Source organism: Notothenia coriiceps, unplaced genomic scaffold, assembly GCF_000735185.1.
Source record: "Notothenia coriiceps isolate Sejong01 unplaced genomic scaffold, NC01 NC01_scaffold00023616, whole genome shotgun sequence".
NCBI lineage: Eukaryota > Metazoa > Chordata > Actinopteri > Perciformes > Nototheniidae > Notothenia > Notothenia coriiceps.
In genome coordinates, this window is record NW_011356317.1 from 1 (window position 1) to 22,496 (window position 22,496).

Below are 22,496 nucleotides of genomic sequence, written 5' to 3' on the forward strand. Positions count from 1 at the left end.
CTTTTTGTTTTGTTATGTTTGTGTTTTGCCGTATTACTTGTAAAGCGACCTTGGGTCCCTTGAAAGGCGCTATATAAATCCAAGCTATTATTGTTATTATTATTATTAAGTCTTCTTCGCTGCTTTTGGTGTATTTTGTGGCAGAAGTACAGCGCCACTTACAGGCCCGGCATATGTACTACAGCGTCTCCAGCGGTTCGCTGTCTCGTATGGACGGACATGTTTCTGGGGCCTATTGCTGTGGACGGAAGACTTTTTTGATAACGATTTCGGTGCGTTTCCGTTATCGTCCTTTTGTGGCTGCAGCCTTAGATTAACAAAAATAGATGATAGTGACACAGACAGCCAGCAGGGGGCAGCATTGTCTCATTAGTGCCTTTTTTTCTGAAGTTCCAGAGAGACTAATCTGCCTTGTAGGTCGGCTGTGATCAAACAGACTCTACAAGACAATTTTAAAAAGGGATGTTTAATATGGAATTACCCATCAAGCCGTTCTCCATGGCTCTGATGTCGGGCCTGAAGCGGCAGTCTGTGGGGGCCACCCTGCCCTCCATGCCGGGCTCCATCTCATTGAGAGACATCGCAAAGTTGGTGAAGTTGTACATCTGGGGAGGGAAGTGGAAGAAAGATTGAGAGGGAGTTAAGGATATTAAATGTTTGAAATGCCTAATTTCCATTGCATATTTCGACTAAAGTACCAGGCCTTTTTCCAAAAATGTTTTCCTTAATGGAGGTTCTGTTCTCGCCTGAATCTGCCCTGACATCATTGTAAACGAACACTCGCTGAATATGACGGGTTGGTGCAGGATGTCCTGTGTCAGGCTAGTTACGATTCTCTCTGACCGATCAGTGAACAGCAGTCTTTTCATTCCTGCCTAACTGGTTGCAATAATATTGACTGATTCTGCAATTGCGATGTGATTTGCAATATATCAGAGAGAATTATCATTTTTGAAACATTATTCACATGATCTTTCATTCTCGCTTTAATATGAGGAACTCAACCGAAACATTGCCCTTACTGCATTCTGGATATTGCATCAGTCATTATGGGATTTCTTAAATGTTGATTATGCTTGACCACCCCTTGTATTGGCTCAGGTCTATTGTAACCTCTATGGAGGTGTTACAGGAAAATAAGTGGGTACTATCAACAACTCTAGCTAAACGAAAAATAAAAAAAGCAAGTGGAGTTGAGAAGAGCCGTGTCGTAACATGCAGCGGAAATGTGGCATCAATGAAACATTACAGTCCCCAATCAACACTGTTCGGGTAAAAAAGCTAATAGTTTTCTGGTTTTTAAATATGTGAATATCAGACTTTTTGTATCGGGCTCTTTTGAGTGTTTTCTGGTACCTGAGTAGAGAGAGCCGGTCTGGAGTCTATCCTCCACAGCAGAGTGCTTCCTGGTACCACACAGACCGTCTCCTGGGCATCGGGCATGTCGTCCGCGTCATCGTTCTCCTCCTGGTCCTCCTGGGAAACACACTTGTTATTTAAACTGCAGAGGGTGAAGCATCTTAGTTTCTACTTTATAAACAGGATTGGGTGTCTTGTTCCAGGAGAGGTCTTTCTAAAACCCACCAGGAAAACTACATACATGTTACAGCTATTTTATTCACTACAAACAAGCAAACAGACTACAGCTAAAGACCTCCAGTCTGCTGCTTTACCTGGATATGACCACACAGAATGCTGTGGACACCAACAGGAAATCAAGACAAAAATACAAAGTCACAAGATAATTATAGAAAACAAGCAATTCAATTATATTTTAAACAATAGGTAAAATAAAGGCAATACGATACTGTCTATGAGTATTTTATATTTGCATAACATTAAAACAGTAGACACATAAATACTGATACAACCCACTATTTAAGAATTTATTTGATGTGATTTCATTTCTGTTTTAGTTACTCTCCGTGTTTATAATGTGTTGAGTCGCTGGTTTTAGTTCATTTCATTCTGTGTGTATTAAATGTGGTCAGTTTCTTTTGTTAATCTGCGATATGAATAACAGTTTTAGATTTGAAGAATCTGATTCCTAACTTCCACTCACACTTTTGTGCTTCTTGTTGTCCCCTCTCTTCTCCGACTTCTTGTGGGCCTCGTACGCCTGAGGGTCCACGCTCCACATGCACTCGGTCCACTTCCCGTAGATCACACAGTGCTTCTTTTTACTGACGGAGAGAACAGAGAAATGGAGGGAAGAATGAGAAAGAGAAACATATGCAAATGATATGTGAGTGGAAATGAAGGACAACACAAAGGAAGATAGAGAGAAGAGAGGAAGAAGCAGAGAAGGATAATGGAGAACCAGTTCAGGATAACATTTGACTGAAGTGTATTTTAAGAGTGCATTCTAACCTCTTATCCTGGATGTATCCCTCCACTTTGTGCAGCTCTTTGCCAAACATCCCGCAGGGTTTGAAATTCAACACGCATTTGTCTCCAGTGCTGCAGAAAAACCGAGTGAAGAAGAGCCGGTTAACGTCCATAGATTTATTTAGTCCATAACAATGAAGAATCAACAATCAACATCGGCACCTCTGTTGTTTCCCCGACTCAGACTGCAAGGAATCTGGGTGTGATCCTAGATAACAAACTGTCCTTCACTGCAAACATTGCTGCTACGACCCGCTGCTGCAGATACACGCTTTACAACATCAGGAGGATACGTCCCCAGCTGACCCAGAAAACAGGGCAGGTTCTGGCCCAGGCTCTCGTCATCTCACGCCTAGACTACTGCAACTCCCTCCTGGCTGGTCTACCTGCATGTGCCATCCGACCTCTGCAGCTCATCCAGAATGCAGCGGCTCGTCTGGTCTTCAACCTTCCTAAATTCTCCCACACCACGCCGCTCCTCCGCTCCCTTCACTGGCTTCCGGTAACTGCTAGAATCCACTTCAAGACATTGGTACTTGCGTACCATGCTGCGAATGGATCTGGCCCTTCCTACATCCAGGACATGGTTAAACCGTACACCCCAGCACGTGCACTCCGCTCTGCATCGGCCAAACAGCTCGCTGCACCCGCACTGCGAGGGGGACCCAAGTTCCCATCAACAAAAACTCGTGGGTTTGCTATCCTGGCTCCAAAATGGTGGAATGAGCTCCCCATTGAAATCAGGACAGCAGATAGCTTGCACATCTTCCGGCGCAGACTGAAAACTCACCTCTTTCGACTCCACTTTGAGCGATAGAATTACTAACAAAGCACTTATATACTAATAAAGGGCTGGCTTATCTAAAGCCAGTTGAGTAGCACTTGAAATGTTTGGCTCTATGAAACCTGATGTACTTATATGATTCTGTTTTCTTCAAGGTTGTATCTTCCTGGTCGAATGCACGTATTGTAAGTCGCTTTGGATAAAAGCGTCAGCTAAATGCAATGTAATGTACTGTAATGAAGAAAGAAAATACTCATGCTACAACAATGAAGATTGAGGCTAAAGTTTCCTAAACCGACGTTCCTGATCTACTAATTGCAATTAAGATTTTCATTAGTGTAATTTAATTCCTCCTTAGTGTTGTTTAGACAAAGGTCAGTCTGAAACTAGACAGGCCTTTTTTGTTTCCTGCACTAAGTTTCGATCAAGCGCTCCCTGTTCTTCATGCAAGGCTCTTTTACGCAATCAGTGCTTCAGTACAGCAGAATCTCAGCAGCTGTGTGATTATGACTCAGATTGGATGGACATAAGGATAACAAAAAGGCCTTGCAGAGCTTAAATAAATAAAGGTTTACAAGTGCTTGACGTATTGTTTGCACGAGAAGACACACAAGCTGCTCAAGTGAAACGCTGAGCCAGAGTAGATGAAGGCGCCGGGCAGGATTGTTGAACAAAGATAGAGGAGAGTGTGCTTGAGGGTCAACTGTGTTGTAGAATCAAATCATTAATATATCTTAAGTTTGTCTATAAACAGACCTTATTCAGGCATCCAAGCAGAACATTTGTGTTCTTTAAAAAACTCAGTAGAATATCACGCTCAAAGAAAGATCATTTAGGTTCAGCTTTTGTAATGTGAATCAGCCCTCTTCCTTTTATAAATATTTTGTTATAAATGTAATATAATTTGTTAACAAAACTAGCAATATTCAGCCATCATCTTTGGCTTTAGGAAACTTTAAAGGTCAGTCGTTCAACTTTTTTTTTCTCCACCATTTTACAAACTAAAATATTGATAGGGGGCGAGTGTGTGGGTGAGATACTCCCTCTGGAGGGAACTTTGGGATTTGACCCTTTGCAGACCATTTACATGCACCAAAATGTATAAAACAAACTATATGAAATTGAACACCCCAAAAAGCATAATAGGGCCCCTTTAATATTTGTCTTGACAAATTATAAAAACACTGTTTGGGTCCCCATAGGTTACCAATACAGTTCAATTAACAACAAACTGCACTCATGCCTACAGTACAAAGGACCTGCTGTAAAGAGTAATCACAGGCTACATCTCCCATGTGCAGTTCACCTGTGGTTGACTATCTCCACGGTGCCATACTGCTCTATCCACAGCTTCCCCAGGATGATGTTGTGAACACAGCAGTAGGGGTTACTCCATGTGTACGCCTCGTTGTGCCTGCAGGAGAGGAGAAGAAGCGATGAGGAACTGATTCTGGATCAGAAAACTGTGACGTGAACATACTGTCACCAGACTTACTTGAGCAGCTCTAGTGTGATGGTCCCTTTCGGCTCGGCCTCGACGCTCTTGCCCCAGAACTTGAGTTTGGGGTAGATAGATCCGTGGAAGACAAAGTCCCCCACCAGACTCTCTGCATGGAAGGCACTGACCGGGGGATGGTGGGATACCTGCTCCGACACCAGCCGGAAGCCCTGGTCCTCTCTGTGGAGGGCAGGGGGGAAATGAAACGTTAAACTGGGCGACAACACAACAACTTGAGTTTGATTCTAGCCCTTGGACCTTAGTTGCACTGACCTCTTTATCTCCCCCATTTCTGCCAAATTTAGGCTAAAATGGCCCAAAAACATCTCAAGGAGAACTACAACTATTTTTTAGAAATTCAGGCATTATTCCTATGGTCTAAGAATGTCCAAGATATTAGTAAACATTGTCAACTCTCCTTCAAATTCAAAACCTGGAGTGCTAAAAATGTGTGATGTGAAATATAAAGTCTGAAACTTCTTCAAATGCTATGAATTGGGAAAGAGGTTTAAAATCACACTAAACGAAGAACTGGTCTTACCACATCATCTCAACACTAAAGTTACTTGTATCAAATAAAGGAACCAAATCACAGGGTAAATTAGATTTGTATTTGACACCTAAACCGAGATGACATGGTGGCAGAGTACCTGACAAGACAGAAACAATGACACATTGACAATGTAATGTAACATAGGATGGTGTTCCCATTAAATACAAAAAGTGTGTGTGTGTGTGTGTGTGTGTGTGTGTGTGTGTGTGTGTGTGTGTGTGTGTGTGTGTGTGTGTGTGTGTGTGTGTGTACCTGGTGAGCTCATAGGTCTCTCCCAGCAGAGGGTTGAAAGGTTTTCCAGTTCTGTCCCACTGAGACGCAACCGCTGACACAGCAAAAGCAGCTACCGCCTAAAGACAAACAATGTACACATCATGTCAGTGAGTTTGTGTTTGTTTCTTTTCCCTGTGCCGTTGCATGTTCTCATATTAATCCTTTTGTTTAGAGCCAGGCTCAGTCAGTCAATAAGTGTTTGTGTGTGTCGAGCTTTCCATACTGGTTGCTTTATTGATCCAATACACTGGGGATGAGCGGATAAGTGCACACCACCCTGGAGAATTAAATTACCTTGATCTCTGTTTTTTTTTTGTATTTACAATATGTAGTAGCTCATGCATAGCTTTAATTACAGCACCAGGGCAGTTCTTACATTCAGTGATTATAAACCCATCATGTTGAGGTCAAAATGGCAACTGAAATCAACTAATTGAGGTTTACCTAGAACTTTCCAAACAAAACACAAAGGGCTGTAAAGTGTACCGTGTAGCTAAACCGTGTTTTTTGCAAATGGAAGTGCAAATACTTGGAATAGAATGTTTTCATGAGTGGAATAAATGTGGTTAGTGCTCATAAAGGAATATTAAAACTTGCATATAGATCCAGTAAATAAATTGCTAAATTAAACAAGAAAATGCAAAAAATGTACAGAATATTTATTTGTTTTATGTCCTTCCTGTACATGTGTGTGTGTCTGACCTGCATGCGCTCTATGGAGTCGGGCAATGCGCAGGCTCTGTTGATGAGGTAAGTGTGTTCCATGTACTCTGTGATTCTCTGCAGGAAGCTCAGAGGCTCGTTGAAGGCGATGGGCATCGTGATCTTGGAGAGTTCCTGGGAAAAACCACACAGTGACCCTTACTAACAGAACAAGTTTGTAATCATCTGAGTTGATTTCAATCTCTCCAACCTCCTGATCACATGGCATCTAACAAATACTGTTTGAAGTGGAGACAATTCATATTACACAATCAGTTTTTGACATGGCAGTGACGTAATTTCAAACACTGCTCTGACTCTGGTAACAAGGGCCCTAAAATAATGAGCAGCTACTGAATTTGATTTGTGTTAATTGTTATTTGATTTGTGTCTGAAAGTCTGCGGCTCCTTACCAGTCCGATGCATTTCTTCAGGATGCTCCACACACTGATAGTGTTTCTGGAGAACATGGCCGCCGGTAATGACGTCCTGAAAAACAGAAACAAAACAAAAAACAGGGATAATTTTAAATGAGTGATTTGTTGTATTTGTTATTGTCACACACATTTCAGCCACAAGAGGCAGTCTACACATCTACCCAATGTTCCTAATATGACTAAAAGCATTCATGTTTTTTCATGCTGTTTTTTTTGTTTTCTCATTTGACCGCAGCATAACAAAATATTGCGACATGGACAGAAGAAATGTGTTTCGACCCTGCCCCACACATTGAGCTGGTTTCAGGAAGAGGTAACCCACATACAAACAAACCCAGCAGGAGGAATGCGGGCAGGAATGCAGCAGTACCTGTGTTTCTTGATGCCATTCTCTTGTGGCACAGACCCATTGTTCTTCTGGCTGCTGCTGTCAAACACCAGCGCATCTTTGAAGCTGGCCTCCGATACGCCTTCATACGACTCGTCTGAATCCAGACCTGTGGGAGAGAGAGTGTTACTCGAGGTCACAGCAGCTGCTCTGCGCAGAATACCTGCTCTTTCAACGAGTGCAATAAAAGGCAACACAGAAATGCATATTCAGAGAGAAACAAAGCTCTCTAAAGGTTTGCTTGCAACATTGGTCAAAGTCACGGATGGTGCAAAACATTTGCAAACTGTTTTGCATCAGGGACTTTGAGTCTGTGTGTGACAGGCAAATGTGATTGATTGCCTGGTACCTGTTTACACAGACTAACCTCTTCACTTACATTACATTGGTGTCCCTTCAGAAACCCTAATGCTATGTTTTTTTTAAATTCATGGTCATGATTCTAAAATTCCACAATATAATACATGTCAATGTAATTCGGAAATCCCATGTAAACTGTCATGGCGCAGCCATATGAAACTAAATAGTATTTCAGGGTTTTTCTAGAAAAAGAAAGTATGAGGGCAATACTGTGGCACTGATTTTGTATATAAGATATTTAAATTCTCGCAAAACAAAACAAGACACCCGTATACAAGGAGGCGCTGCGGACTTAAACAACAATGCGATGTCGGAGCTCAGTAATAACAAAGCTGTCAATGCCGTCTGACAAGTTTCATCATTTTTGAGTAATTCAAGTGTTTTTGAAGAACACAAATATAGTTTCTGGCATCACTTTAACATTTTACGAGGGAAAAGCAGCATTTTGGTACGTGCACACCGAAAATAAAGCAATAGTACACCTGCTGTGAGGGCATTGGGTTTACCAGTAAATGTCAATGGGAATACATGCAGGTGTCGACCTACACCTGGCTGTCAGCCAGAAGATAAATGACTTGTGAATATTAATTGCTGCAGGGTGGAGTAGAGGTGAACTCAAGGTGGGGCCTTAGAAACCACTTAAAATAGAATAAGTTGTGTATTATCAATTATTAAACACGCCTACTCAGCTGTCAGTATTACGTCAAACGTACCAGGAGTGTACTCTTACCGAGGTACGGCATTTTAGATTGTGTTAAAGCCCTTTGTGTTACATTTCAGAGTATTAATGAGCAGCCTTTCACTACATGCAGGTGTGTCATTCATATTTGGTGCAAAATGTGTAAGCTAGAATTCAAAACATTAGATCTTACATCATAGTAGCTGAATAAGGGATCTGCAATTGTTGGAGTACATGTTTGCCAACTGAAGGTAATATATAACACAAGATTCATTGTAATTGTATCACACTACTTTTTTTTTTACTTAGTACTTTTAAATGCATGTTATGTTACATGTGTAACATTAGGCTGTCTGTGGCTCTTTTTCTGCTGTAACAACGTACGTTTCCCCTCTGAGGGACTAATAAAGGGATTCTGATTCTGACTAAAGAACAATATGTTGTGATGCACAAACCAGATCAGTACAAATCCTCCAGCCACAAGCTGAAAAAGCAGATGTTGCAATATCACCATGTGCTGCAAATCTTCATTGATTTAGAACATACAGAGAAATGTAACCCTATCCTTCCAGTCCTTGTAGCTCCCAGGAAGTGACCTAGATCATATCTGTTTAGTATTGCTTTCTAATACTTGGAATTGGTTGGATAATTCTTAAAGAGCTGATAGAAGTTAAGGATCAATATAGTCTGTGAACAAAAAATCACCAAGACTAGCATTTATATTGAAATTGAATACTAGTTAACATCTATTTACCAAAAGTAGAGGTGCAATGAGGGAGAACAAACTAGACAATAAAGCCATGCTGGAATCCACCTGTTCCTGACTTCATCTGACACCCTGTGTACACATTAATAACACATCCGTCTCAGATTAGTAATATGGTCAAAGACAGGAGGCAGGCAGATACAAACACACACTTGATTCTTGTATATATATGGGCAGGAAACAAGAAAAAACAATAGTCTAATAGCAATTAACATGTCAACATGAGTGCCTAGCAATATCACACAAAGGGTCACAACAGGCAGTAAAGGCACAAAAGCAATTGTGTTAATAATTGCTGACAGAACAACACCCTATTAAAAACTAAAGCGATTAAAGGTGGGTTAGGTAAGTTTGAGAAAACCGGCTCTAGATACACTTTTTGATATATTCCATGGAATGCTCTTAACATCCCGATCTGTGGAAGCCGTAGTGCTGTAAAAAGCTACCTGCCTGTCAGCCTTCCATCTGTGCACAAACTTAGCTCTTGCCCTCATTGGTCATGTGCGCGTTCGTGTGTGTTGGAGGAGGGGCTGTGTAAGGAAGTGGCAGATTTTCCGGTTGTGTATTTTCAAATTCTAGCGCACTCGAGCTGGTTTCTCCAAAATTACCTACCCCACCTTTAACAGCTGTTAATTATAATGTTTTACTAAAACAGTACTATGTCCACAGGCAATAAAATCCATGTTGTTGTCCAAATGTCTTATTTCTCACATTGTTCTAATGACCGTACAACTTTAACTGACATCACCAGTGAGTATTTCTCCGAATGAGTGTTCCTCCAACTTTAGAGTATTAAAGCGTTTCCAAAACCAAGAGAAACACTTCAAAGTGTATCTCTCCAGAGTCTGGCGAGTCAGACCCCTGGAATGTAAGACAAGCTACGCCCCTCTCATAGTAAATAGTGAGGATGACACACAAGTGTATACACAACGTCCTTGTGAGTCAAAGCAACTCCAAATAATAGATTAGCTAAATCAAATCTTTATAATGAGCTAATTCCTAGATATCAGACCCTTCATGGCATCCCATGCATGGAGACATGTCTAATCTTTTTACAGAAGCAGACATCTAAAACCAATGACTCCTTAATAAAAGTCAGGTTTCATTTAACTGCCTTTATGAAGGGTATCAGATGTAGAGCGTTCACTGCTGATCTTGGGATATTGATACCAACTGATATCCTTAAACCCAGAAAGAAGAGACGCACACTGAAATTAGTACTTATCTGGAAAACCCACACAAATTCTACTTCTTTATATTTTGTAAAGGTGACCACAACCACACAACCTCCCAGAATGCAAGCTGTTGCTGACCTTACCGATCATGACCGCAAGATAGCAGACCTCTGAATTATTGAAATAATCATCAGACTACAGCAGGTTAGGTTCCATCAGAGGGTATTAAGCTTATTACGAGATAGCCTCTTGTAGCCAAATACATTTAGATCCTAGTTAACCTAAATGATACATAAATATTGGTTTCAGAAAATTACAAATGAAGAGAAGAAATCAAATCAACAATTTTGTGAAAAATCTGTTGAGACATCTGGCATCAATTGGGAACTTTCTATTTTCGGACAGACACAGAAAATCACTCTTTTATTTCAGAAAGATCTACAAAACAACTTTATCCATTAGAAACCAGATTCGGATACACTCCTACCTGTGACGGCGTCGTAGAACTCATCCTCATTGTTCATCTTCTAGAGTCAAAGCCGACCAGTGGATTAGGACAGACGTACGACTTCTAGAACATGTTCCTTTCCGTGGCGACCCCTCAGAGTTCCTCTGGAGGGACACCTGGCGATCAATGTCCCTCTGGCCTGTCAGCACGGCAACAGCACGATGTTCGCTCAATATCCAGGGGCTCAATTGGAGCAAATCTGCAGCTTGATTCAGAGACGTCCACAGCTGACTTCTGAGCTCAGGTTGGGTTTCTTTAGCGTTGTCGAGAGAAGCAGGATCTGTAGAGACAGAAAAACAATATAGGCCTTCAGTTTGGGTAAACAGAGAGTCGCTTCCTTCAAAGACTAGCCTGACTAATAAGAGAAAAACATGTTTTTGCAGAAACCAAGTATGTCTATGAAGCAGCAATGTGAAAAACATATTGTCAAAGCTAAACTGGAATTGTTCATACAACTCTGTAATCGTCCTGCAGAACTAAGCCTGATGACAACCCACAGAGAATATTATTATGGATTGGTCCATGTCCGAGCAACAATACTGCGTTTCAGAGCTAGACAAATAATCTGCTTATATCAAAATGAGGTTTGGTTCAATTGAAACGAAAGAAATTGCCGTCACAAGCCCCATTATCCTGAGTTATATTTGACTGTACTTTTTCAGATGATGATAAAGGGTCATTTTCATCTATCCAGGCTACAAGATCAAAAGCAGCTTAGTCAGGCTGAGAGTTTGGTCCATCATGGCCCACTGAGTGCAAACAGAGAGTTTTCTGGAACAGTATTTACATAATTGGGACATCACCATCACAGGCATTCAGGGCCTTTGTTACCTTCTGTTGGGTACATTGGCTCGGATCTACATTTTAAACTCAAGTTCATATTTAAAAACAGTTCCAAACAGCATAATCACACTTAACATAGAAATCAGGGAAGTAACGTCCAGTCTAAAATGACTATTAAGCAAGAAATGCGATAACAAGTTGTTTTAATAACAAGTTGATAACAGCTTGGACCAGCACTTTTTATTCTTCAATGTCTGCTTTTGACCTTTGTCTTTAGACATCCTGTTTAAGAGGTTTGTATCTATCCTCTTGGAGTTTCAGCCATTGATTGAACTGGCATTAACAATGTACGTCATAGAGCTAAACTCAGAAATCATTCTTTACCTGTTGAATGTCAATGAGTAAAGGTGACAGGATGAAAGTCAGTCAAGGTGGCAACATATTCCATTTGAATCCCTCAACTCATTAAACAGGGTTTAGTGATGCTTCACTGGTCAGTAACCAAAATAGCTATTGGAAAGAAAATGCTCCACTGTGTCGGCAGCAGATAACATTGTTCTGCTTTATAAAAACTAATAATTAATATTGCTTACTCATTGTTTCGTATTTCTGTCCACTTATAAGCTTCACAGTTTCATAGAAACAATCCATGATGAAGCCAATTGAACTGTTTGTTTCAATCACCCCTTTGACCCCCATGATGTCAGCAATGCAAGAAAACCATCATAATGACACAGCCCGATTAGCAAATATGACAAATGTTGACTTACACTTTGACCCATTATTATTAGAAGTAAGCTTTACACAGTCACACTGCAGGGGCCTCTTCTCACATTACAGTTAAATCATTTTGTGTTTGAACATGAATATCGCAAACGTGTCAAGCATCACAAGTTAGCACAGTGAGCAGTAAAGTTATGTTCTTCTTCCCCTAAAAAAGTAAATATAATATTGTTTAGGTATTGGTCTGAAACTCAGGTATAATATTACAATAGCAAAAAAAGGTTTGAACTGCAGTTCTCTCATCATGACATAACTTCATTTATTAATTTTTCACACAATGGCAAATAAAAAGGGCATTTATGTTTCCCTACCAAACTAGGTTTCAACACTTATCGACCTGCAATAGTTGTTATATTAGGTCTGCTGAACAAGTTACAATAGTGTCCTTTCTCATTACAGCTTCTGAATTTCCAAAGTTAATGTTTACATTTTAGAGTATTGTGCTTTAAATATGTTTGCATGAATATGTTTGCAACCCTATAAAGAGGATGACACAATGTCAAAGGGGAACTAGAGGATGTAACCAAGGAAACATTTTAGTTTTAATGGAAATGTTACTGATTATTGTTGAGCAATATTCCTTTCTTTATCTTTAGTTGTACTGTCTTTTGGTTCCTCCAACTCTAGTCAAGACCAATCATCAATATTGATCTGTACATTTCAGCTCTTGTTGGTTTCAAACTATAGGCAAGAAATGATACACAGCCATGGAAAAACTGTTCATTGAAAAACTGTTCATCGTTCCTAATTTAATGTAATGTAATTTAGATAAGATCACTTGAAGGCCTTTTACACCTATAAATATCTTTATAATTAATCATCTATGCTGTTTCTGGATTCGTCAACAAACTCTTGACGTACCTGCGGTGAAATGAGGTAGTCCTTTCTGAAGGTGAAACGCTGAATCTTGGGGAAAATAGTGCCTGTACTCAATTTTCCTTCTTCTTCCTTCAACTTTTCTACACAGTGGCAGGGTTTTCTACCTCTGCCTGTGACTCAGTAGGTTACGCCTTCAGCACACAAGTGAACTTTGGCCTCAGAATCCACGATGGATAAGGTGGACAGCATGAATTACATGTTTGGTATAACTGTTCGAACAGCTAATTTAACGTCCAAACTTTAATCTATGTGTTGTAATTGATTGGCTCCATTTAATCTAAAATGATGTTTTAAAATAAAACAAAACATTTACATAATAAAATGTGTTACTCCTATTGTCTCATAATCCCATAATGCAAGGCAGCGGGGTATCTTCACTCCAGACTGGTGGAAACAAGTCAATTGGAGTGTCTCAAATGTATCTCCCTAGTACGAGGATACAAAGCGACTTTCCCAATACTTCCTGCTTCGAAGTGGCCAGATTATGTACCAAAACATGACCAAGCCTACAATAGTGATAACCCTTATCGCACATACTTCATCAGAGCTTCAGTACTCTGTGTTCTTCCCATGAACTGCAAACATTACAAGAATATCCAGACAACCAGATTTCCATGCAACAATTATTCACCACTTATTAACAGGAAAAAAGTGCCTAATTTTCTGCTCCAAACATTATGCAGTTATTCTGTGGAGAGTTTGACGTTAACAACGTTGTATCATATTAGGGTAAGGTATTTAAAAGACCCAAGAAGAGCAATCATATGTGTGTGAAGTCCATACTGGAAACCTTGAAAATCTTCTTACGGTCTTTATAAATGTCAAAAAAATGTAAAAACATAGCATCTGACATGGCAAGTGGCTTCTTGTACTCTGTACTGCAGATAAAGCAAACATGGCTAAACATGTGATTTGCATGAGCTTATGATTTTCTTATCACGCATACAGTATACAATCGTATAGGTGATGAACTGTATCATCCATTCAACCCAAGAATAATGAGGCTTTATTGAACCTTTCTTATCATTGTTTGAAAGCTAAAACAGGCAGGATGAACATCTGTCCAGCTGCCTTTCCCCAGTTAAACTCCACCCTGAGATGGGACTGGGTTACAGGCTATGGTGATCTGGGGCTGTAGTAAATTATGTAGTAATTATCATTGCATCAAAATGCACATAATTGACTTTATTTGTCCTTGGTTGTAAAGCGCTACTTACTGACTACAATTCACAGATTATTTTAGATGGAATTGATCCAGCTGTGATTGATCCGTCTGTATGACAGATATCTTACACATTCATCTCATAACACACTGCTTCCAGTTATGAGCCAAAAACACGCCTGGGAGTCACCACACAAATCTTATTTTCTATTAGGCAACAGGAAGCATCAGGATGCAGACAATGTCCTAAATCCCTGCAGTCAACAACACCGACTCAAACTCCAGACTCTTAGTTCACAACCTTCAGAAGCAGACAGAAAATTCCTCTTCATTATGCGGCCACACTTAAGAAAGCGTATGACAACCCTCAGGCTGAACTTGACCTTTCTCAGATGTGTAAAAACCAACAAAAGAAACTGAATCTAAGAACCCGTACAGAACGTGGCTTGGCTAAGATCTTCACTTCAATTCATCTTATTTCTGTAGAGGAAACACTTCCTAGAATTAAAACATTCAGATAGAATCAAAACCCATTTTGCACCAAAACAAACTGCTGACTACAACCTGACCAAGTTAAGAAAGTTCATCTTTGCTGGTTTTACCAGAAATATCAAGTTCATATAAGACAGTGAATAAAACAAAATGTTTTTTAAAGAGAATGATTTCCAAAAGTATTGTTGCTTAAAACTATGTTGCCCAATCACAATTGTAAACAGACTCTAAACCTCATTGGGTCTTAAAATGATCACACATGATCTTAGGGATCAACCCATCAAATAAAAAAGAAAAGAAAGACAACCACATGAAACAGAGGGTTGGAAGACCCCCTGATTTCAAAAGTCTAACGTCCAAATATTTAGAAAAAGTTTCCAATCATATTCAACAAAGACAGTATTTACAATAATACTGTTAACTAGTTACTGGATGTCAAACTAATTGAATTACATATAATCTACCAAATTCTACTGACCCCCTGGGCATCACCATTTCATGCTGCCTTTTCATGTGATACCAATGCTTGTTAATTTAGCAACCACGCTGTTACATTTTAAACAGACAAACAACCTTCATTCCAAGCCCTAAAGACAAACCTACCGATGTGACCGTCTCATTCATAAGTCGTCTGTAAAGTTATTAGCTTAGCAACGTCCGTCCTCCGAGGGCTGACAAAACATCCAAAGCTGTAGAGACAAAAAGAGAGGACCAAGACAGACTGGGAGAAAGAAATGGAGACGAGAGCTGTTGCCAAGCGAAACAGAGCTCAGCGCTTAGCAATGATACAGCACACACACCTCTTTATTTCTTTTCACACACACCTACCTCAATAGGGGACACACCTCAGCACTGCAGACCGTGAAATACATACCACAGGTCAGACACACAACCTTTGACTAAATTCTATTGTAATAAAATCATTTTTTAGAGGTGCTCTTAACTCACTAAACATTTTGTTCTAATGCAGTTGTTTTTTGAAAGTGATTACAATCTCCCATGTAGATGCTAAGATAGATACATTTCTTTCTTTTGCCTTTGTTTTTCAGTTCTTATCATGGCCAGCAGCCTTTCAGAACTTTCCCACACTACAACACTGTTGGAGTTTCGGTACAAATTCTGTCAGGTTGTGTCCATGATTACAAAAAAATGTCCACCCAAACAACAAGGAAACAACCCCTAAAAAGGAAGGAAACCAAAAACGTTCACACTGTATCACAGCTATGTCTGTATATGTCTTATTCTTTATGAGCTGCTTCTTTAAAACATCCTCTACTACTGTACTGTATATCATGATGCATCAATGCTCCCTTAGGAAAGTACAACTGAATCACAAGACCATTAACACGAAAGAGTTCAAGCGTCAATAACCACAAACAACTTTTTATTACTAGAGTACGACCGCAGGAAATCATTTGACCTCAATGACAAGAGTAACCTTGGAGTATATCCACTGACAGGGGCACATTTGAAGTGCTAACGTCAACACGATGTGTCCCGGGCTGCAGAGGGAGGACTTGCATCGCTGGCTACATTAACGGCTGCTCAGCAGAATGGGAAACATACAGCAGCATTAATATGCTGTACCGAATCAGCTTAAAGCACACGCTGGTGCAGCTGGGAACATGAAATTAGGAAGTGTGAGGAGACTAAAGAACGAATAAGAAGCAGGCTGCATTTCTTAACACAAGTTGAAGATTGTTAAGTGGGAAGAAAATCTCTTATCCTATCATTCCCCCCCTTACATCTCTGGTTCTGGAGGGTTAGTCCCCTAAAGACAGTAAGAGAGGGGCTGGAGCCTTTGATGATCAGCCCAAGAAGTCATTTGTTTTTACATTTAGATGGATTTGGGTATTAATGCAACCAGAACTGCTGAAGAAATGAAAAAAGTAAATTCAAAGTAGAAAGAAAAGTAATGACTTCAAGGATTTAAGTACTGTGCCATGAAAACAAAAGATATATTTATGGCCTATAAAGATAAGAAAAATAAATATTAGCCAGAAAATACATAATTAAGATAAATGCCATAAAGGCACTAAGATAATAAGAATAGTCCACAGGTATCCCTTAAAACAAAGTTAATCATTGACACTTTCACTAAATATTAACACAATTATATTTTTGGTAAATCATCGACAGTGATGTGGAATTATTGACTCATATTGCAGCCGTTAAAACCAAGAAAAGATAGCTTATGCAATGCAAGACGATATCGCGTGTCATATCACAATATCAATACATGTTCAATATATTGCTCAGCCCTAAGAACATTTAAATAATAGCTCAAGATTCAAGCCTAAAGTATGTTTGTAAGGGTATCTCCATTACCTCTGTTTTACTGGAGAACTAGCAGTAATCCCTGTGCAGAGATACTTAGTGTCTCTGCTTCAGAATGAGGTGAAGAGTTTGACCTCTTCATGTTCCTCCTGCTCGATCACAGTGTAATCCCTCTAGGAACAAAACACTGTCTCCTTCGGAGCAGGATGCTGAGCACACAGTCTCTCACACACAACCTCTCACACACAGCCTCTCACACACAGTCTCTCACACACAGTCTCTCACACACAGTCTCTCACACACAGAAATGCAGAAATGTGAGTCAGCACAGTAAAACCTGCTAGGATGAGTCTTACTTTCACACAGGTTTAAAGATAGAAATCCTGCTCAGCATCTTTCTCCTATGGGTCCACCCTTCAATGCTAACAAAGCGACACTCCTCCTGACTGAATGAATTTAACGCAAGTTGTGATCAACATTCTTTCTTAGCGTGGAACTGGATGATCTGGTTTAGCTCGACTTTTGCTTTGGTATCTTGTTGTTCTGGTGGTCCTGTTTATCACAGATGATGAGAAAGTAGGGATGGATTTATAATATATTTTTGGATTTAACATGTTGAATGCTTTAGCACCTCTTAATAAATCATTTCCAGACTCTGAAGAGGTACAGGCTTTATATCTAGCAAATTGTGTTTATAGACTTTTAGTCTTTTTCTGCAGCCGTGTAACTTTTGCAAACGACAAAATACTTTGCAGTCTTGTTACCGAGCTGCTCCTAAACTTTCTAAATAACGAATGAACAAGAAGAAAGAAAATCAAACGCCCAAAGTCACACTTGTTGCATTCTATGCAATTTACATCATGCAGTGAAAAATAATGAAATGAAACGTCTGCATGTATTGTTTTGTGTTCATTTGTTGTAACATTGTTCATGTTTCCTTCTTGGCCAGGTCGCTCTTGAAAAGAGATTTTAATCTCAATGAGACTGGTTAAATAAAGGATATATACAGTATATATATACAGTAGGGCAAAAAAGTAATTTAGAAAGCCACCAATTGTGCAAGTTCTCCCACTTAAAAAGATGAAAGAGGCCTGTAATTTTCATCCTAGGTATACCTCAACTATGAGAAACAAAATGAGAAGAAAAAAATCCAGAAAATCACATTGTCTGATTTTTAAAGAATTTATTTGCAAATTAAATTATGGTGGAAAATAAGTATTTGGTCACCTACAAACAAACAAGATTTCTGGCTCTCACAGACCTGTAACTTCTTCTTTAAGAGCCTCCTCTGTCCTCCACTTGTTAACTGTATTAATGGCACCTGTTTGAACTCGTTATCAGTATAAAAGACACCTGTCCACAACCTCAAACAGTCACACTCCAAACTCCACTATGGCCAAGACCAAAGAGCTGTCAAAGGACACCAGAAACAAAATTGTAGACCTGCACCAGGCTGGGAAGACTGAATCTGCAATAGGTAAGCAGCTTGGTGTGAAGAAATCAACTGTGGGAGCAATTATTAGAAAATGGAAGACATACAAGACCACTGATAATCTCCCTCGATCTGGGGCTCCACGCAAGATCTCATCCCGTGGGGTCAAAATGATCACAAGAACGGTGAGCAAAAATCCCAGAACCACACGGGGGGACCTGGTCAGTGACCTGCAGAGAGCTGGGACCAAAGTAACAAAGGCTACCATCAGTAACACACTACGCCGCCAGGGACTCAAATCCTGCAGTGCCAGACGTGTCCCCCTGCTTAAGCCAGTACATGTCCAGGCCCGTCTGAAGTTTGCTAGAGAGCATTTAGATGATCCAGAAGAGGATTGGGAGAATGTCATATGGTCAGATGAAACCAAAATAGAACTTTTTGGTAAAAACTCAACTAGACGTGTTTGGAGGAGAAAGAATGCTGAGTTGCATCCAAAGAACACCATACCTACTGTGAAACATGGGGGTGGAAACATCATGCTTTGGGGCTGTTTTTCTGCAAAGGGACCAGGACGACTGATCCGTGTAAAGGAAAGAATGAATGGGGCCATGTATCGTGAGATTTTGAGTGACAACCTCCTTCCATCAGCAAGGGCATTGAAGATGAAACGTGGCTGGGTCTTTCAGCATGACAATGATCCCAAACACACCGCCCGGGCAACGAAGGAGTGGCTTCTCAAGAAGCATTTCAAGGTCCTGGAGTGGCCTAGCCAGTCTCCAGATCTCAACCCCATAGAAAATCTTTGGAGGGAGTTGAAAGTCCGTGTTGCCCAGCGACAGCCCCAAAACATCACTGCTCTAGAGGAGATCTGCATGGAGGAATGGGCCAAAATACCAGCAACAGTGTGTGAAAACCTTGTGAAGACTTACAGAAAATGTTTGACCTCTGTCATTGCCAACAAAGGGTATATAACAAAGTATTGAGATGAACTTTTGTTATTGACCAAATACTTATTTTCCACCATAATTTGAAAATAAATTCTTTAAAAACAAGACAATGTGATTTTCTGGATTTTTTTTCTTCTCATTTTGTCTCTCATAGTTGAGGTATACATAGGATGAAAATTACAGGCCTCTCTCATCTTTTTAAGTGGGAGAACTTGCACAATTGGTGGCTGACTAAATACTTTTTTGCCCCACTATATATATATATAAACATACAAAATGTGTCAAATATTGTTGGGAAATGACTTTACTATATAAAAGATTGCTGATGCAATGGTGTGTCTGTAGCAGGGTGTTTGTCCCTGATTACCAGCATGCACTCACAATGACCGTGAGTCAGAAAACACGCACAACAAAACAATACAATGCTGTGTATGAGACAGTCTCCTGATTGGCTAGCCGTTACCCTGCTCTCTCATAAATGATACATACAGTACTGTTTCCCTGTTGCCAGGATGGTTGCCTTGACTAAGGTAAGCTACAACTTTGCCAGAACCCCATGCGGCAACACATGCTAGATATAAGAGGCATGGAAACAAAAGGAAGCCCAATATTGTTAGTGCCTTTTGTATTCAATTATAGTGACACATTGTAGCTTAACATCCCACTCTTCCTTTAAGAACCAGGAACAAAGATAACATCTAAAAACTACAACTACGGTGCCATCAAAGTTAAACGGTTCCACTGGTGTAACATCTGCTTTGGTGCATTTTAGTCTTGCAATCACTGCATTATTCCTCTCAACTGTGCTGACATTTTGGTTTTAGGACACAAGTCTTTCCTGTTCTTTAAAATGTAACCGTAGCACACAAAATGCATGTTGCATCATTTATAAAAAGGTATTCAAGTAATTAACATTTAAATAGCACCCCAATACATTAGCTAACAACACATCTCTTTTCTCTTCTTTCCCTCTCTCTCTCTTCTGTTTTGCGTAAACTGTGATGCTCCACTTACAAATGGAGCCCATCACCATAGCAACTAGTTAAGGAGGTAATTAAGACACCTTTGGGAGGGAGACGAAAAAAAATATGACAACAGCCGTTATTCCTCAGAGAACGGCCTGGAGTCTTGTGTAATGTAGCAATACATTCAGCAGGTGTCTGCCTTCAGGATCATGTTGTTAAGTTCCAATTCTCTTTGAAAAGTGTGATTTCTTCAGGACAGGAAAACATTTAAAAACATAATTAGATCTTTGAATCTTATTGGAATTCTAATTGATGTTACTTATAAAATAGTTTTAATCATGCAAAACATAACTTTTCAAGCATAGCACACTCAACATATTGTTTGATTATTTATCTTCTCTTGATAAATCAGAAAAATTAACTGCCTATTCCTTTAAGTGTCACAATATTTCAGTATCATTTCCTCAGCCACTACAAACACTGTGTCTGCATTTCAGTCAGTTATTGTAACACAAGGTTCCCAAATGGTAGACAAAATATTTGAGTATACTAAACAACCGGATGCTGGTATGCATCTGAACATACCAGAACCAGTGTCAAGTGTAAGCACTGTATGTTAGTTACTATATTCAGATGTTTCTCTGTACTGGCTATGAAAACAAATATACCTCTGGGACAAGAAATGTAATCTTTCCCGGCATCATTCCCATCACAAGACATTTGATGCAGCAATACAATGTATGCCTCTGAGGGTTGTGTCTCACAAACAGCCTGCTGTGTGAGGCTTGTGTCAATGACCTGTAGTACACTGACATGTATACCTAGTTTGTCTAGTGTCTCATGTGAGTTGGATGTACATGGAGGGAGTGGGAAGAAAAACAGGCAGAGGAACATTCCCAATGTTTGCTGAGGCGGTTAGCCTGATAGGAGAATAATTCAACCTACGCCTTGCCAGAGATAAGAGCTGATGGTGACCCTTATACTAATCTTTCTCACACAATGTTTCACACACTGTTCTTCTTTCTCTATTATAGCTTTATTCGTCTCCACGTACATTTCACCTTGGGCAGATCTGACAGTCGCACTACTATCATACTACGTAACTTAACTAGCACAGCTTGCTAATACATTTAGGAAGAGCCAGATGACTAACAGCAGTTACAAATCCATATTTCACTCAACTGTCATCCTTTGTGTTTTTAATTATAATCCACATTACCATTGCAACAACGTGGGACTGGCTACAGAAGTGCCGAGGAGAACCCATCACTTATGCTACGCTACCGTGAAGTGTTTGCTTGCTAACATTAGCACTTAGAGTCTAGCAGTTGTCTTAGCTTGACAACTCTGAACTTTATTAACCTCAGCTAACAGTTTTAATCAAGAATACGGTAATTAAACAGGTATACGGGTTGTTGCTTCTCAATAACAACACACACCGAGCTGACAGCTCCAACTCTGACAGGACGTCAGGAAGCTTTTTGACAGCTAACATTAACGTTAGCGGGCGGGCTAAAATAAAATAAGGTGGCTAGCACGTAGCAACCTTTCTTATACACAAAATGCAAAAAGTATGGCCTAGAAAAACAACAGGAGAACAAAGCCAGAGCAGCAAAATGTCTGTCTTCTTACCTGTGTGCGCAGAGTGAATGTTTTGACAAGTCCAGGGATGTGAGCAAGAATTTAGTGAAGCCTTGACACAGAGGCGGAAGTGCCTGACACAGGGGGGCGTGGTTCGATAAATGCCAGACCTGCCGTAGCCAATCAGGTTTAAGGCATGGATGTATAATAAGAAGGCCCAATCCCAAACCACTCCCTCGACCCTAGCCCTCCGTGACGGAGTGAACTCCGTCTGTAGCCACACTCGCAACTCAACGAGGCTCCCTCCTGTCAGATGGAGGGAGTAAATACAGCAGCAAGCTTTGGGACGGCCTCTCCTCTCTCGGCCAGCAAACAGGAAATGCCGTAACTGTATGTAAGCAAACGATTCAAATCAGCAATCTCTTGGAAATAAACATTTTAAATTATAACTAAAATAAAACTCCAAACATCTTTCATTGTGTTTTTTGTTTAAAGGGCTCTTTTAGTTTTAACCTGATGTTTTCATAAAGCCTCTTAGTTTTTTGCAACAGTCTACAAATATACCACAACTTTAATAATAAATGCCACATTTACGGCTTTTTTCTAGACTAAACTACAGTATGATCCTAAGTTAAACATATAGGCAATCATGAGGTTTATTATCATCCCGTAGTTTATCAGTGG

General features: G+C 40.0%; 1 protein-coding gene across 1 annotated transcript; it reads right to left on the reverse strand.

Moving 5' to 3' along the window:
* Nucleotides 1–481: 481 nt before the first annotated feature.
* Nucleotides 482–21,965, reverse strand: LOC104954693 (oxysterol-binding protein-related protein 2-like; the record flags this gene model as incomplete). The annotated part of the gene is made up of 12 exons (XM_010781871.1): nucleotides 21,864–21,965; nucleotides 10,491–10,791; nucleotides 7,006–7,132; nucleotides 6,612–6,687; nucleotides 6,199–6,333; nucleotides 5,476–5,573; nucleotides 4,668–4,850; nucleotides 4,479–4,586; nucleotides 2,371–2,460; nucleotides 2,063–2,183; nucleotides 1,357–1,476; nucleotides 482–605 (listed from the first exon to the last, which is right to left on the reverse strand). Coding segments are annotated over exons 2-12 (1,219 nt in total), but the record flags the coding sequence as incomplete, so codon positions are not given.
* Nucleotides 21,966–22,496: the final 531 nt, after the last annotated feature.